At 34.4% G+C, this 16,373-nt stretch overlaps 1 protein-coding gene across 8 annotated transcripts in view; it reads left to right on the forward strand.

Moving 5' to 3' along the window:
* Positions 1-16,373, forward strand: part of LOC150105717 (C-Jun-amino-terminal kinase-interacting protein 4-like) — a 615,637-nt gene that overhangs the window by 224,002 nt on the left and 375,262 nt on the right. For all 8 annotated transcript variants that reach the window (XM_090394309.1, XM_090394311.1, XM_090394312.1 and 5 more), the window contains one exon: positions 3,225-3,282. In XM_090394309.1, coding sequence (XP_090250435.1) covers positions 3,225-3,282 — 58 coding nt within the window. The remainder of the gene's footprint in view (positions 1-3,224; positions 3,283-16,373) is intronic.

Consider the following 16,373-nt stretch of genomic DNA (forward strand, 5'->3'; position numbering starts at 1 on the left):
ACCTTAGGGATATGCTAACCACTCGTATCCACTCTCCAGCCAAAAGGCTGCGGATTCAAATCCCGCCTTTGGCATGGATGTTTGTGATTGTCTTTGGAAATACTACTGGTGGTGATGGTGGTCGGCAGAAGATGGTGATGGCATAGTTGCAGTCAGTTGGTGGATTGAGTGGCAGAGACAGAGTTGTAGAGCAGGTGCCCTCCCTCGATGAGTCTTTGAACTCCCTGGAGGTGTCTAATAATAATAATAATAATGTTTTGCAAAATAGACATCAGTTTTAGCACATAGTTCACAGGCATGACAGTTCTTAGGTCATAGATCTTAGTTCAGTGAATAATTCTAAACAGCTCCACTTACCAAAACAGAGATATTTTCATTATGCCAGCCTTCCTTAATAGACATTTACTCCATCCTGATTCCTTCTATACAACATTGTGATTTTTGTCTGCTTCCATCAAGAGCTTGTTCCATTTCACGGAATAGAAGCAAGTAGAAAAAGAGCAACAGATCTTCACTAAAGAATTACTGTGAAGAGTGCGTTTGCCATCTTTAACAATATTTAATTAGCACTGGTATATTAAGGCCTATTAAGTAAGCTTTGTTGTATTTTTATTCTCACAGCTTGACTTGAAGCTTTCTTTCAGGTCACATGTTATACATAATGGTGATGATTAACCTTTTGTTTTGGATTCCTATATCAAAAATCCTTAACCCCTATCATCTGTATATCAACAGCCTTGACTGCAAATTCAATTCATAGGTCTGCTGATGATAATACATTAACCATCTCTTTCTCACTTGATAAACCTTGTGCTACAAAAATGAATAAAAATTCCATACTGCCATTGTATGTTTACATCCTCATACCTTTTGATATTGTATCAGTTAGTATTTCTATTTCTGGTACCATTTCTCCATTTGACATAAAATATTAACTTGAAATGTGTTATTACCAGATATTGATCAATGTTTCTTATATGTCTTATGCTTATTGTTTATCATTATATGGTCCATTTGTTTGCTTACTGTTCCATCTGAGGAGAACCAAGGTTGTTTATGGATATATCTTCTGGGAAAGCCCTAATCCTATTATCATTGCTAATGTTATGTATACACTATGTGGACCTGTTGTTAATCTATTTCCTTCTTTCCTGTTTAACATCAAACTCCCCATAACTAATTTTGTACACTGCCCAGGTAAAGAATCATATATCCTGTCTAGTTATTCATAAAATTTATTTTTGATGCGGTTCTTTTGTGGGTGTAGATATAATATTCAATTGTCTGCTGGCATGAAAGATTTTATATATGAGAAGATGTTATGCACCAAAAAAACCCACACCATTTTCATATCTGTCATTATATGTTTCACTAAAGAATATTGTTTTTAGTTTCCTGTAGGTTTTCTTAACCCGACCATCTGGTTTCTAATATTGCCAAGATCTGAATATTGTAATTTGTATTATTTAGATTTAAAAAAAGGTTTTTGTATTTCATTTTCCAATTTTTGAAGCCTTAGTCGGTTTCAGTTGGTTGCTATTGTGAACAGCCTACTTTTTAAAAAACCTAGTCCATAGTTTTGTAACTCACAGGTTTTTTACATTAGAGAGGTAGTCAGCCCATCATACAACCCTCAGTGTAGTGGACCAGAGTTCTGGTCTGTTCCCTACTCTTTAACGTATTTGGAATGGGAGTGGAAGGTCCTGTTGGTAGCTATATTACCACTGGCATAGCTCTCTCCTCTCTGGGTCACTGGTACATGCAAGCCCTACCATTACAAAGTGGGAATGCCATCAGAGGAGTTTGTAATCATTTACTGCACATAAATATTCATTCTGCCTGAGAAAGGTAATCAGAAATATTATTTATTATTATTTTATTTTATTTTTTGTGTGTTAATTTTTTTCTAATTATACTTAGCCTGAAAGTGCATTTCTGGTTTTCCAAGAATGTTATTCAAGGTAATTACATCATGAAACAATAAATAAAGATCCCTTGGTTTAATCTTTTAACCAAGTGCATTCAAGCAAAGTTTGCACATGAAGTGACTTCATAACAGGACAACTTGTATGTAGAGGCTAATGACTTCACATCAATTGCCTTAGTATCCCATAATGCAATGCACATATCCTTACAGATATGTATAATGCTATGCATTATACATGTCTATAATGGAAGGACCACTATCCAAGACCAGGTGAGACCTCAGTAAAAGTCGAAATTGCCCTTCCCATAATGCATGAAATTATTATATCCTTACAGACATTATACATGTCTGTAAGGATATGTGCATTGCATTATGGGATACTAAGGCAATTGATGTAAAGTCATTAGCCTCTATATACGAGTTGCCTGGTCATGAAGTTACTTCATGCACAAACTTTGTTTGCTTGCTCTTGGATAAAGGATGATACCAAGAATATAATTTCTTGGCATCTTTAAATTATGATATAACCAAGTGGAAAAACTTTCAATATTAAATTAAATAATTAAAATAGAAACCGGTAAATTCAACAGTGAAAATGCATTTCAGGCTGAAATATTTGCAATGTTAAAAATTGTTATTCTTCATTGTTATGAATAATCAGAATATTCGTATGCATGTTATGTTATATTTCTGTTAGAGCAATATTGTATAATGATACTATGAATATTGACCATTTTCTCCATATTCTTCTGGAACAATTTCCCCTGTGTTCTTTAAAACATTAGTGTCACTATTTAAGAGACTTTTTCCAGGATGTAGTAGGATAGGGCTTAATTGCAAAGAAAAGTATGCTGAATGTTTTTATGGAAGCATTTTCATGATCTAAGTTCTGTTCAAATTGATTTTCTTCATATTTTTGATATGTCCAGTACTTTCCAACATACTCTTCAGATCTCAGCCTAATCATTTTTATTATTATGCTTATTTTTTTTTTTAAATAGCAGGATATTAATTACAGAAACACTTGTTGTGCTTAAAGAATCGAAACAAGAAATTTCAGCAACAGTGATTAAAATCTAAAACATTCTAATTGTAGGTGTGCAACATTTTCATAGATAACCATAATTTCATGCATTGAAATCCAACATGCAAAACACATATTTTATTAAAGAAATGTGATTAATGTAAGCAGTCTTTTCAGAAATGCCGTGTATTATAGTGTTTGGATTATCATTCCTTTGTCTTTGTATTTTACTCCTATTTGTTTATGACCCATATTTTATTTATATGTTTTTAGGAATGGGGAAGGAAGTTGAAAATTTAATTATGGAAAACAATGAACTCCTGGCCACTAAGTAAGCTAACAGCTAAATATATATATATATATATATATATATATATATATATATAAACTTTTCTCATTTTAGAAATATATAGTATATAGAACTGAATGCAAAAACAATAACAAAAAAATCTTTTACATGTTATGCATACATATATTTTCACATATCCTCTCACTTAATACAGTAATCTATCACTATAATAAATGCCATTATATACACCAAAAAAGTGCTGCCCAAACTCTGTAAAGGCACATTGTTTTCTGTATTTCTTATAGTGAATTACCTGTAGAAATCCCCTATAGCACACCTTATATGGTAACAAACTATTTCTGTTGGTTGGATTTTAACAGTATAGATGCGAACACAGATTGATAAGAAAATAACTATTTATTAACTTAAATGCTAATATTTTGCTGGTATTATATCCAGCATCTTCAGAGCATACAAACAAAATTTGTTACAGTAGCAAGACAACCACAATCCAGTGTAACAGTGGGACTAGTATGAGTAGTTGTGGCATGCAACACAAAGACTAAAGTCCTAATTAGATGACATCTAAGTTTTAAAAAAAATTTTAAACTGGACCCAGATATTAATTTGGTCTCAGGATTACTGTCTCTCAAATCTTTGGTAGATTTATACAGCCATACTTGTTGAGGTTTGGAGTATGTTTCAAGGCTTCTGTTGATTCCAGGAACAACCTCTCTGACTTATAAAAACTTCTGTGCAGTACTTTTGTTTGTTTTTTTTCCAATTAATCCTGTGTGCAAGGGTATCCAAAGCATTATCTGCCAGACCCAACTTGCCATAACGAAAGTGCCGGATATATTTTTTGTGTTCACCGAGGCGGATGTCCACAGTTCTTCCTGTCTGTCCATAGTAAGCTTGATGACATGAATAAGGCACTTCATAGACTCCTGGGTATGCGATGAAGGAGAGAATCTGGCCTTAGGTGAATGGATGAGAGTTGCCAATTTCACATAAGGTTTAAATACAGTGCGTAGTTGGTGTTTGTTAAGTACCCTAGATAACTTTCCAGATTGCCTTTAACGTATGGGATGATGATAGTTTTGTTGTAGTCTTCTGTGGTAGATAGTGGGGGGAGGATTTTTGGGAAGCATTTAGTTATGTTATCTATCTTATGGGGATTATAGCCATTGGTTAGGAAGGTGTGATGCAGGTGAGAAAGTTCAGCAGTGAGAGTAATGTCATTGGAACAAATTGCTCTAGCTCTATGGGTTAGTGTTTTTAAGATACCATATTGCTGAGAAGAGTAAATATCTCCCTGTATGTGTGGGTCTATAAACCGAGAATGATAAGGAACCTTTTGGAAGACGTGTGATGATAAGTGTGTCCAGGAAGGGCAGACAGTCATTGGCTTCTAGTTCTAGTAAAGTGGATTTTAGGGTGCTGTCTATTCAGATGCACTAAAAACGTATTCAATGTGTCTAGGCCATGTGGCCAAATAGCAAACACATCATCAACATAGTGTAGCCAGAGACTAGGTTTGAGAGGCTCAAACCTAGTCTCTGGTTTGAGAGTGTGTTGATAGCTTAAAAAAAAAAAAAAAAAGCTAAAAAAAATATATACATATATATATATATATTCATTTTCAATATAAACTGACTATAAACCCGAGAATTATAATAAATTGAGATTTATTTGAAAATGCAACATGTTTCGTCGAGATTGACTTCATCAGGCGTTAAGAACATAGAAAGATATTAAAAGACACTGAAATAAACATTGAGACACTCTAAAGCTATACAATTATAAAGTTATGATATTCGGCTGTAAATTACAGTTATTATGAACTTGAGCTATAGTCCATGTTAAAGTTCTATTGTTGTGCGTGTGTAGAACCATGTGATCTCCAGTATCTGATAGTAGAGCTGAAAGAGTCAGGCAAATTATAGCTGAGATTATTGTTCATATGAAGAGGGTCAAAGTTGATTTCTTTTGACTCTACAATGTGGCATTCTACCTCATCATGGCAAATGTGTAGGTTTGAAGTTGTTGTCCAATTTCCTTCATGTTGGCGGCTTTCGTTGTTTGTGGTTATTGAAAACAGTACATGGCCTGACAGGGCAGTTGCTCTGGTTCTCTTATAAGCAATGTCTCTCTGGTGCTCCTCGAGACATAGGAGAATAGATTTCTCTGTTTGGCCATAGTAAGGTTTTCCGCACTCACATGTGACTTTGTATACACCTGGAAATTGTAGAAGGTTGTGAGATTGTTTACAGTTGGTGAAACTTGATCTTATTTTTGGAAGAGTCGAGAAGCACATTTGTATGTTGAATTTCTTTAAGATTCTACTCAGTTTGTTGGATAGTGTGCTGATATATATGGCAAGGAGATATAACCTTTGGAGTCATTCTGTGTCTCTTCGTTGCTACATTGATGGTGGGATAACTGTTTGTTGATACTTTTTAAAGAGTAGCCATTGCTTTTAAAGGTCCATTTAAGATATTGTAGTTCTTTTTTTAGGATATATATATATATATATATATATATCCGTTACTTTTGCTATGGCAAGTCTGGTCTGGCAGACCATGCTTTGGATACCCCTGCACACAGGATCAATTTGAAAAAAAACAAACAAAAGGAATGTATAGAAGCTTTTACAAGTCAGAGAGGTTGTTCCTGGAAAAACATAAGACTTCAAACATACTCCAAACCTCAACAAGTATGGCTGTATAAATCTACCAAAGATTTGGGAGACAGTCATCCTAAGACCAAATTAATGTCTGTTTTTTTTTTTTTTAAACTTAGATGGCATCTAATTAGGACTTTAGTCTTTGTGTTGCACGCTACAATTACTCATACTAGTCTCATTGTTACACTGAATTGTGGTTGTCTCGCTACTGTAACAAACTTTGTTTGTATGCTCTGAAGATACTGGATATAATACCAGCAAAATATTAACATTTAAGTTAATAAATAGTTATTTTCTTATCAATTTGTATTTGCATCTATACCGTTAAAATCCAATCAACATGTGCGACGAACACATAAGCCTTTCCACATGGTAAACTATTGCTGTGGTCCTACAAGTTTGTTTGCTGTAGTGAGAGTTGACTGAGTGAGCATGTTCCAAATGCTGAACAACAGAAACTGTACTTGTTCAAGTTTTGTATACTTCCATAAGTAGCTGTTTATCACAGGTCATTTGTGTATTAACAAAGCAATATATGACTGTTTTTGTACGTGTTTCTTACATTATGGTTTTTGAGTTGTATTTTGTTATTTAATCAAACTGCAATCTTCATATTATCCTAATATGATCTATTAAAATAACTTTCTATTAACAATTATTATTACTACTACTACTATAAGTATACAACATCCTATCATATATCTATAAGCTTCCTGCTTTGTCTTAATCTGTTTTCTTATAGGCTTTGAATGTCGTGAGATGTCGACTGCCTTAATTGTTGGCTGCTGCCATTTTACATTCCACTATATCTTGTTTGCTTACACTCTGTAGTCTAACTAATTTATTATTTTTTTTTTTTGACTGCTTCAGTTTGACTACATACTGAGTGCAAGTTTGTAAGTTTCTAAACTGAAGACAAAGCAGATATTGTTCTTATTCTCTACTAATCTTTATTTTAAATCAGTTGTGATTTGAACTTAATCACTTAATTTAAGATAGTATCTTAAATTAAGTGATTAAGTCAACTTTTCATTACTCAATCACATGCAGGTTCGAATTTTTGGAGCTAGTGCATTGACAAAATCAATCCAGTGTGTTGTTCACAAAGCATTTAATTAAATCAAGAATACTTGGTATACTACTTGATCCACATTAGCACATTTATACAATCGAGCCACAATTCATAGTTACAAATATTTCTAAATTGGGTTTAATTCTCCTATATTTCTTCTCTTAAAATCTAAATACAATTGAATACACCTTACTGGTCATTCTTATAAAATTTGAATTTAAAGCACACCTTGAGTGAACTTAACTCAATATTAATTTATGCTACCTCATAAAGTACTCTTCTTACTCTTATAATATTAATCTACACGATTTTATCGCAATTAATGTTGTCACAGTTGACTCTGAACAGAGACACACTTGATGTGAACTGTTTGGAATTATTACATATCTAAGCACTTGAAATGAGTTGCAATCTTTACAAAACAATCTTTACAAGAGTGTGGTTAGAGCTGGGTTCTTTACTTTTAGAGTGGTAAATGAGTGGAATAAGCTGCCAGAGTCTGTTGTGTGTGTGTGTGTGTTATGACAGTGAGTTCAAGGCAAGGTATATGATAGATACTGTGAGAATGTCGTATAGCTGTGTGGACATGATGTTTAGGGCCTCCTTGACGAGTCTAAGGACTCCCTGGAGTCGCCCGTAATAATAAAAACTCTCATTCAGCGCTGCCCATTACTCAGTTCTTTTGTGTTCCCTTTTTATTTCTTTCTGCTGGTTTGGTTCTTGATTTCCTGTGAATTTCTTCTTTGTCTGAGTTGTCGATAATTCTGTACTCTCGCTTGATCCCTTAATTTGTTGACATCGCAGCAACGGCCACATGACGAGTGGTTCCTGTGCTAGCGAAGATTCTTTTTGCCGTTCATGGCAGCAATGTGCAGCTCTCTTCTGATGAGGCATTCCGATGACTGACAGCAAACTTCTCATGGTGGTGGACCCAGGGAAGGAACTGGACTGGAAGAACTTTAGGATTTAAGATGCTTCTATTTCGATGACCGACAGTGGGCTTCACATGGCGATGAACCCAAGTAAGAGAAGATTGAGAATCCTAAGACGAAGTCCTTCTCGATTCTAGAGCTTGTAAAGGCCAGGACTTCATGTTGTACGCATGTGTGTGCCTCTCAAAACATCCATAATGGTCATGCATCGACATCTGGACATGATGATATCACACTTTCCACATCTTTCAAAATTTCCATGTGCGGGCATGCATTAACATCAGTACATGATGATGTCACACTTCATGTCTGACATTAACTTAACAAAGTTTTGTAATTAAATTATTACATACAAAAGGATTTATAGTAATAATATAATGATAATTTTTTACAAATGTTTTTCTTTATAAAATACTTGTAAAGAACTTAAATATAAAGAGCCAACAGGCTTCATTTTGGCAATATAAACATTAATTAAATTAAGGGGATATTAGATCCCACATTGTTTTAAAACTGAATAAGAAACTCAAAGATTGGAATCAGAGAGTTTCATGCTGAATATAGTATAAAAGTATCGGCGAATACTAGCGTGAGCTAAATGCAAGTAGTCCTAGAACATAGTACAAACACGGGCAACTCGTTGCAAAGGTGGGGAAAGTTCTGATCGCTATTCTTTGGTATTTTCCATAATGTAAAAACACATTTCCTAGGAAATGTATGCTGTTATTACATTATGGTGGGAGGTCACTACCCAGACCGGTTTTAGCCCTTATTGAGGCTGATGGACCAATGACTTGTAAAGAATTATCATTGTAAATTGATTCTTAAATTCTTACAAAAGCAGCAACAGAAACCGTAGGAATAAAGCACAAATGGATTAGAAAAAGAGGACTATGAGACTGGAACAAAGAAATAGAAAATATAATAAAAACAAAAAAGGACATTTACCAGAAATGGCTAAATTCCAAAACAATAGAAGCAGAAATAGAGTATAAAAGAAATTGTGTAATTGCAAAACGAGAAGTAAGGAAAAAACAAAGAGAGGTGGAACAATTTCGTAACAGAACTAGAAAAGGATTTATTTAAGTCACAACCCAAAACCTATAAAGTAATCAAATACATGAATAAAGAAATAAAAGAAAAGATAAAAATACAAACAATAGATTTAGAAAAATGGGTGACCTATTTCCAAAATCTCTGGACAGATGAGAACAATGAAATGAAATTTTATAAGACAAAGAATGACCTAATAGAAAATATCACAATGTTAGAACTGAAAAATATAATAAAGAAGATGCAAAATAGGAAAACACCAGGAGAAGACAATATAAGTATAGAACTATACAAAAATGCAGGTGAAAAATTTAATGAAAGTCTGAGATTTTTTAATATGGCTTGGATGTCTGGAAAAACTTGTAACTTTTGGAAAAAAACACTGGTTATCCCAATCTATAAAAAAGGAAATAAAGATGATTGTAATAACTATAGGGGAAGTAGTTTGCTGAATACAGGATATAAAATATATGCAGGAATATTAAAAGAGAAACTAAGCAGTATTGTAGAGGACAAACTACTAGAAGAACAAAATGGTTTCCGAAAAGGCCGATTCTGCATAGATCCAATTTTTACTTAAAAATTATTAATAGAAACAAGAAGAGAATTTCAAAAAGAAACACATGTGGCCTTTATTGATTATGAAAAAGCCTTTGACAAAATTATCACACAAAAATTGTTTAAAATATTAACCGATTTAAGCATAACAAACCAACTTTTACAATTCATTCAAGAAATATATATAGGAAATAAAATAGCAGTTAAATTAGAACACATCTCAGAATGAAAAGATATATCAAGAGGAGTATGACAAGGATGTACCCTCTTACTTCTGCTTTTCAATATATATATATATATATATATAAAATTATAACAATCTGGAAACATTATAACTCATTCGGTATACAAATAACCTCACAAATGAAGATAGATACACTACTATTTGCAGATGATTAAATCGCATTAACTACATCAGAATATGATTTACAAAGATCATTAAATGATATCTCAAAACACTATAATATGACAGTATCTAAAGAAAAAACAAAAATAATGGCATTCAAAGGAGAGAAAGTCCAATAAGAAGTAAAATAGTGATAGATAATAAAATATTAGAACAAGTAAATACTTTCAGATACTTGGGATGTGGTCTATCATACGAAGAAGAAGAAGACATAGACACTAAAACATCAAACTTTGTCAAAGTAAATGGCATAATAAATAATATGTTTAAGCCATCCCTAGTACAAAAACACACTAGAATCAGACTATATAATGTCTTGTCGAAACCAACTTTACTATATGGAAGCAAAACATGGACCATAAAAAGAAAGATAAAAACGAATTCAAACAGCAGAAATTAAGTTTCTCAGAAAAACAACTGGATATACCAAGCAGGGCCATAAAACAAATGAAGAAATCTTACAATCCCTGAAAATAAAACCAATTAATTACTACATAAGATATCATAAACAAAAATGGCTAGAACATTTAAATCGAATGGACAATAGCAGACTACCATAAAATTTTATACAGATACAAAATAAGTCTAAAAAGAAGAATCGGAAGACCAAGAAAGAGATGACATGAGACTGGAACAGGCCACTTGGCCTAAAATTCATGTTAAGAAGAAGAAAGACATGATAAATTATTTATCTTGTGATATTTTACATATCTTCTCTTCTTTCTGTTTCTTAAGTGTTGAAGATCTATCCTCGCATGCACAATTCCATGATGGGCCAGATGTCATGTTGGTTACACTCCCCTCTGTCTTTTTCCACTCTTTCTCCATCTGGAATCCAGATGGGCACAGTAATCCAGAAGACCATATCTGAGCACAGTCAATCTAGATGTCACCTTATCAGAGCCTTATAAAATGAGAGTATTACTTCCTTATTCCTACAGATCAGTGTTTTCTTGAATGTGGCAGTTATCCAATATAATGACTTAACCACCTTAGTAATGTGGCCATTCAGCTTTATCTCTCTGTCCACTATCCCTGAGTCTCTGGATTCATGGACCATTTTCAGAAATTTCCCATTAAGGTAATACACTGGCAGTATGTCCTCAATCAAAAAAATGCATAACTTTATAGTTGGCAAGGTAGCATTGATAATCATTATTATTTGCTCATAGAACCAGTCTCTGCCAACCTGCAAAACTTCTCTCCCTTCCCAACTTTGCATCAGCAAGTAACTCGATATTAACTTCCAGATTGTTTTCATTATCATAAATATGCAAGTAAAGTACAATGGCTTGAGTTCAGAATCTTGAGATAGCCCACTAGTTACCCTTCTTATCTTAAACATAGTATGTGTGTGGATATACATCACAATAAAGGGTACCAATTGGTTGGATGAGTGGTTAACATACCCAGTCTCCAACCACCAGGCTGTGGGTTCGAATTCTGCTGGAGGCATGGATATTTTGATTGTCTGCAGGTGTTAAATATCATCATCTGCTGTGAGACTACTGCCCTTGTTTATTGGAGGCCTAAAGTGGTTTGACAGTTTCATGTTTGGTCTCTACATCAGGATTTCTTCATTATGCAATAAATTTAAAAAAAAAAAAAGTATAAAGATGATAAAAAAAATCCTTAGCCCACCCATAGTATTGATGTATCATAGGTTTACAACCTTTCATGGGTGCGATGCACACACTTAAAAAAACAAAACAAAAAAAAAATTCTCATGTTTTTTGTGAGATAGTCTTCTTCCATTCTGCAATAAATCATAGAATGATTTTCATAGAATGGAAGAGGACTACCTCACTGCAGTTAATAAAGTTATGTACAGACAATTTACAGATTAATTTCATATTATATATATATATCCTGCACATGAGAGGTTACAAAAACCTAATAAAACACCATTGATGTGCATAGATAAGTGGGTAAGACAAAGTAGGAAGGTTATCCTTTAATGGATCTTTTTTTTTTTTTTTTTTTTTTTTTTTTTTTTTTTTTTTTTTTGACTCTTTCCATCTCCATAGAGCTGATGTTACCATACTTGGGCTTACCCAAGCCCTATAAAATGGGAGAATAAGTTTATTCCTGAAAGTCAATATTCTCTTCAGTGTAGTTATCTGATGTGATGATTTTGGATGGGGCATAAGGCAAAAATAAATAAGTATGGACTGCATCTGTAAGTGAAGAACCAGCTATCTAGAAAAGAGGTTCTTGGCGCAATAACCCAAATATGGTAATATTGTTTGAAGGTTGGAAAAAAGTTGTGATTGGAAAAGAAGGTTCTATCCACTATGACATGTAGTGAATGACCAGAAAGAAAGTTGACTATTCAGTTAAAGAGAGTAGTAGTAGAGAGAGAGAGTAGATAGACCAAAGGAAGGCTTTGTTGACCTTTTCTCATCATCAAATTCCTGACATGCACCCTCAAGGGGTGTACAGGATATGATAGTACTACATGAAAAATTTACATCATTACTAACTTCCTATCTACAATTTCCTCCAAATCAGTCTGTTACTTGTCAAGACTCCAACATTATCAGATCTTATATTTCTATCGTCTAAGGCACTTTGTACCATATCAATCCACCTATATCTGGGTCATTTTCCTGCCAACCTGGCAGAGAACACTTGTTTTCCTAATCTTTCCTCGCCCATTCTGTTTAAGCGACCATACCATCCAGGAATGTGTTAGCTCTGCAGACACATTCCTGGATGCTGACAATGTCAAGTTCTTTTCTAATATCCTCATTGTTAATATGATATTGCCATTGATGCCATCTGTTCACCCCTCTAATCTTTCTCAGGACTCTCATATCTGCAGTCTCTAGTCTTTGGTCAAGTGTTTTGCTCTCAGATCCATAAGTTAAAACTGGTTTGAACTGCCTTGTATACAGCTAATTTAGTGTTCCGACTAATTTCTCTCTTATTCCATATAAATTTATTCAGTTGACTTCCTACCATACCAGCTTTGTTGATCTATTGTCTATTTCCATATTTAATTTACCATCTTCAGTAAAAATCGTGCCTAAGTAGCTGAAATGTTTTACTTGTTCCACAGGTTCCCCGTTCGCAACACAGTTGACATTTTCAACAATTCTACCTATTTTCATTGTCTTTGTTTTTTTAATGCTGACCTTCATACCATATCTATTACAACAGTTATTCAATTTAGTCAGGGAATCTTGCAAACTTGTAGCGAATTTATTTAGAAGTATAACATTGTCTGCATAAAGCATAGAGCTGACAATAACATCTCCAATTCTGATATCATGTTTAATACTATTTTCCTTCATAATGTGATCCATATAGATAATGACTAACAGAGAGGATAATGAATATCCTTGTCTCACACCAGATTTAACATTAAACCATCTTCCTGTACTTCCTTCAATTCTAACTGCTGACTTACAACTCAAATAAAGACTAAGTATCGCTTGATATAATGCCCCATTGACACCATATAACTGTAGCGTATTGAATAGCTTCTCTCTTGGCACTTCGTCATATGCCTTTTCCAGATCGACGAAACTTAAATACAGATCTTTGTTATATTCCCATGCTTTCTCAACTATTTGTCGTAAAGTGAAGATCTGATCCTGACAGAATCTATTTGGCCTGAATCCAGCTTGTTCTTCACCAAGCTTTTCTTCCACGATTCTTCTCAACCGTTTCTCAAGTATACTTGCAAAAATCTTGCCAGGAACACTCAGTAGGGAAATACCTCTCTAATTCTCACATTCAGTTTTATTTCCCTTTTTATATATGGGTACTATTAGAGCTCTACTCCAATCATCAGGAATTCGTCCCTCTGTCCAGGCTTTCTGAACTATGCAGTGCAGCCACTGTAAGACTTTTATACCACCATACATCAGCATTTCCGGTAGAATATCATATACTCCTGCTGCCTTTCCACATTTCAAGCCTTTGATAGTTTTTTCTACTTCAAGTATGGATATGTATTCCTGACTGTATGCCTGTTGAGTGTTTTTTTTTTTTTTTACCACTGTGCTATCACTGTTTGTTTCATTTAGCAATTTTTTGAAATAATTACTCCATACTTCAAGGATATCTTTTTCTCCCGTTTTTTCATGTCGCCTTCATCATCTCTAACTCCTTTTACAGCATTCTTTCCTCCATTTCTAAGCTTCTTCAACAACCTCCAGAATATCTTACCACCTTCTTGATATTTATTTTCTATGTTCTTGCCAAAGTCCTCCCATGACTTTTTGTTTAGCTAGTTTTACACAGTGTTTCACTTTCTTACTTTTGTCACTATATTCTCTAAGACCACAAGCTGACTTATTTATCAGGAACTTTTGATATGCTTTCTTCTTTTCCTTCACTGCCTCTTTTAACTTCCTGTGTCCATCATGGAGTTCTGATTTTTCTATCTTTGCAGACAACCTCACCACATGCTTCTCTGGCTGAATCAATCAGGGTTTTCTTCAAGGCTTGCCACTGAATCTCCAAGGTTTGGTTCCTGTTCTCAAACTCTTTCATTTTTTCTTCAATAATCTTTGTGTATGTTAGTCTACAGTTCACATCTGAGAGCTGCTCAACTTTTGTTCGCTTTAAAACTTTCTTACATGTTATTCTTTTCAATATGAAATTCAATTTTATCCTGCTCAAGACTAAATGATGATCACTTTTAATTTCAAATCCTCTGTACACTCAAGTGTCCTGCACCAGAGAGAAAACATCATTATCAACAAAGTCAATGAGACTTTTCTTATTCCTTGCCTCTTCTCTCCATGTTAATTTGTGCACATTTTTATGTTGGAACATGGTGTTAGTAATAATCAGTCCTTGTCCTGAGCAGAAATCCAACAGGTATTTGCCATTATTATTAGCTTTGCTCTTTTCTCCAAATTTTCCCAAAATATTTTTGTATGTCTGACAATCATTTCCTACTCTGCTATTTAGATCCCCAACAAGGACCAACTTTTCCTTTTTTATTCTGTCAGTTCCTTTTTCTAAAGCATCAAAAAAATTCCTCCACTTCTACCTTAGTAGAACCTTCTGTGGGAGCATAGACACAAATAAGTCTCATTGTCCAATTCCCCATTCTGATATTTGCCCACATCACTCTACTCGAGACTGACTGCCATTCAAGAAGATTAGCCTCGTATTTTGTGTTGATTACTATGGCTACTACTTCCTTTCCTTGATTGTCATTTCCTGAACATAACATTTTGTATTTATTGCTCAGAAAGATCTCACCAGTTTTTGTCTTTTTAGTTTCAGTCACCCCCTATTATGTCGATCTGGTACTTATCTAATTCCTCAGCTAGCTCCATTTCTTTGCCAATCAGGCTTCTTATGTTGATAGTACTGATCTTTAACTCTGATGATGTTGAGTTGGGGTGTGTTTTCAGATTTGTTCCAGTAGCTGACTTTTCGCTGTTCGCTCTCGTTCCCTGGCAAAAACAACGGGGGGGGGGACGTTGTTTAACCGGGCAACTCCCCAGTCGGCATGAAATTTTGTCATGTTGTACCAGCATTTTGTATATTGGTTTAAGCCAATAAGAATACATTTTGGTCGGCTAAATCCCAAATTGCCAGCCCATCCTCATTCGTTCAGTCTCCAGGTAGATACCTAACAGGGTTGCACCACGAGAAGGTGAGGATTGGACATTAGATCAGAAGCCCTGGTCGGTTCTCCACATTCCTTTAAAGGCTATGTGGAGGTCTCCTCTCAGTTATGCAGCTTTGACCCTTAAGTACCCCAACCTTTTCTCAATAACATATAAATCATGTCCATATCTTTCTGATGATATACTCCATTGCTCTTCTTGTTAATAAACCTTGTAGTGTACAGTCATTCTAAGCTTCAAGATCTTTCTTAACCAACTCTGATCACCACTAAAGAATAACAAAGATCAGTGTTCATTAAGAAAGATGTTGAAGCCTGGAATAATTGTATTCTACAAGGTTTGTTAACGAAAGAAGAGGAATGAAGTATAATGTAATCAGAAAGATATGAACAGGATTTGTGAGTTTTTGAGAAAAATAATTTTGCCTGTGTTTTGAATCCAGGCCTTCTAAACAAATTGTGATTGGATAGTACCCTCTTTTCCAGTTACACCACCAATGCAGGAGTGGTTCAGAGCTCTTCTATTGCCTTGCCTCTTTCTCTTATATGTACACAACCTACTCTCTATCACACTAATTCCATTCATAGCTTTGCTGATGGTAGTACATCCATTCATCCTACTGTTTTTGACAAACCCTATGCTCAGACATTCCCAAGCTTCAAGATCAAATACAATCAATACTTTATGCACTGATCTTTTTATCATCCTTCTATTGGTCGAGGATAACCTGGTCACCAAAATGCAGTCATGCAAAATGAGCCTTAGCTTATATTCTCTTACCCATGGTAAACAAATCTCCAAACAGGATCAGATCACTGTCTCCTTAAAC

The sequence above is a fragment of the Typopeltis vanoorti genome, chromosome 6 (genome assembly GCF_054136105.1).
Source record: "Typopeltis vanoorti isolate ZY-2024b chromosome 6, IOZ_Tvanoo_1.0, whole genome shotgun sequence".
Taxonomy (NCBI): domain Eukaryota; kingdom Metazoa; phylum Arthropoda; class Arachnida; order Uropygi; family Thelyphonidae; genus Typopeltis; species Typopeltis vanoorti.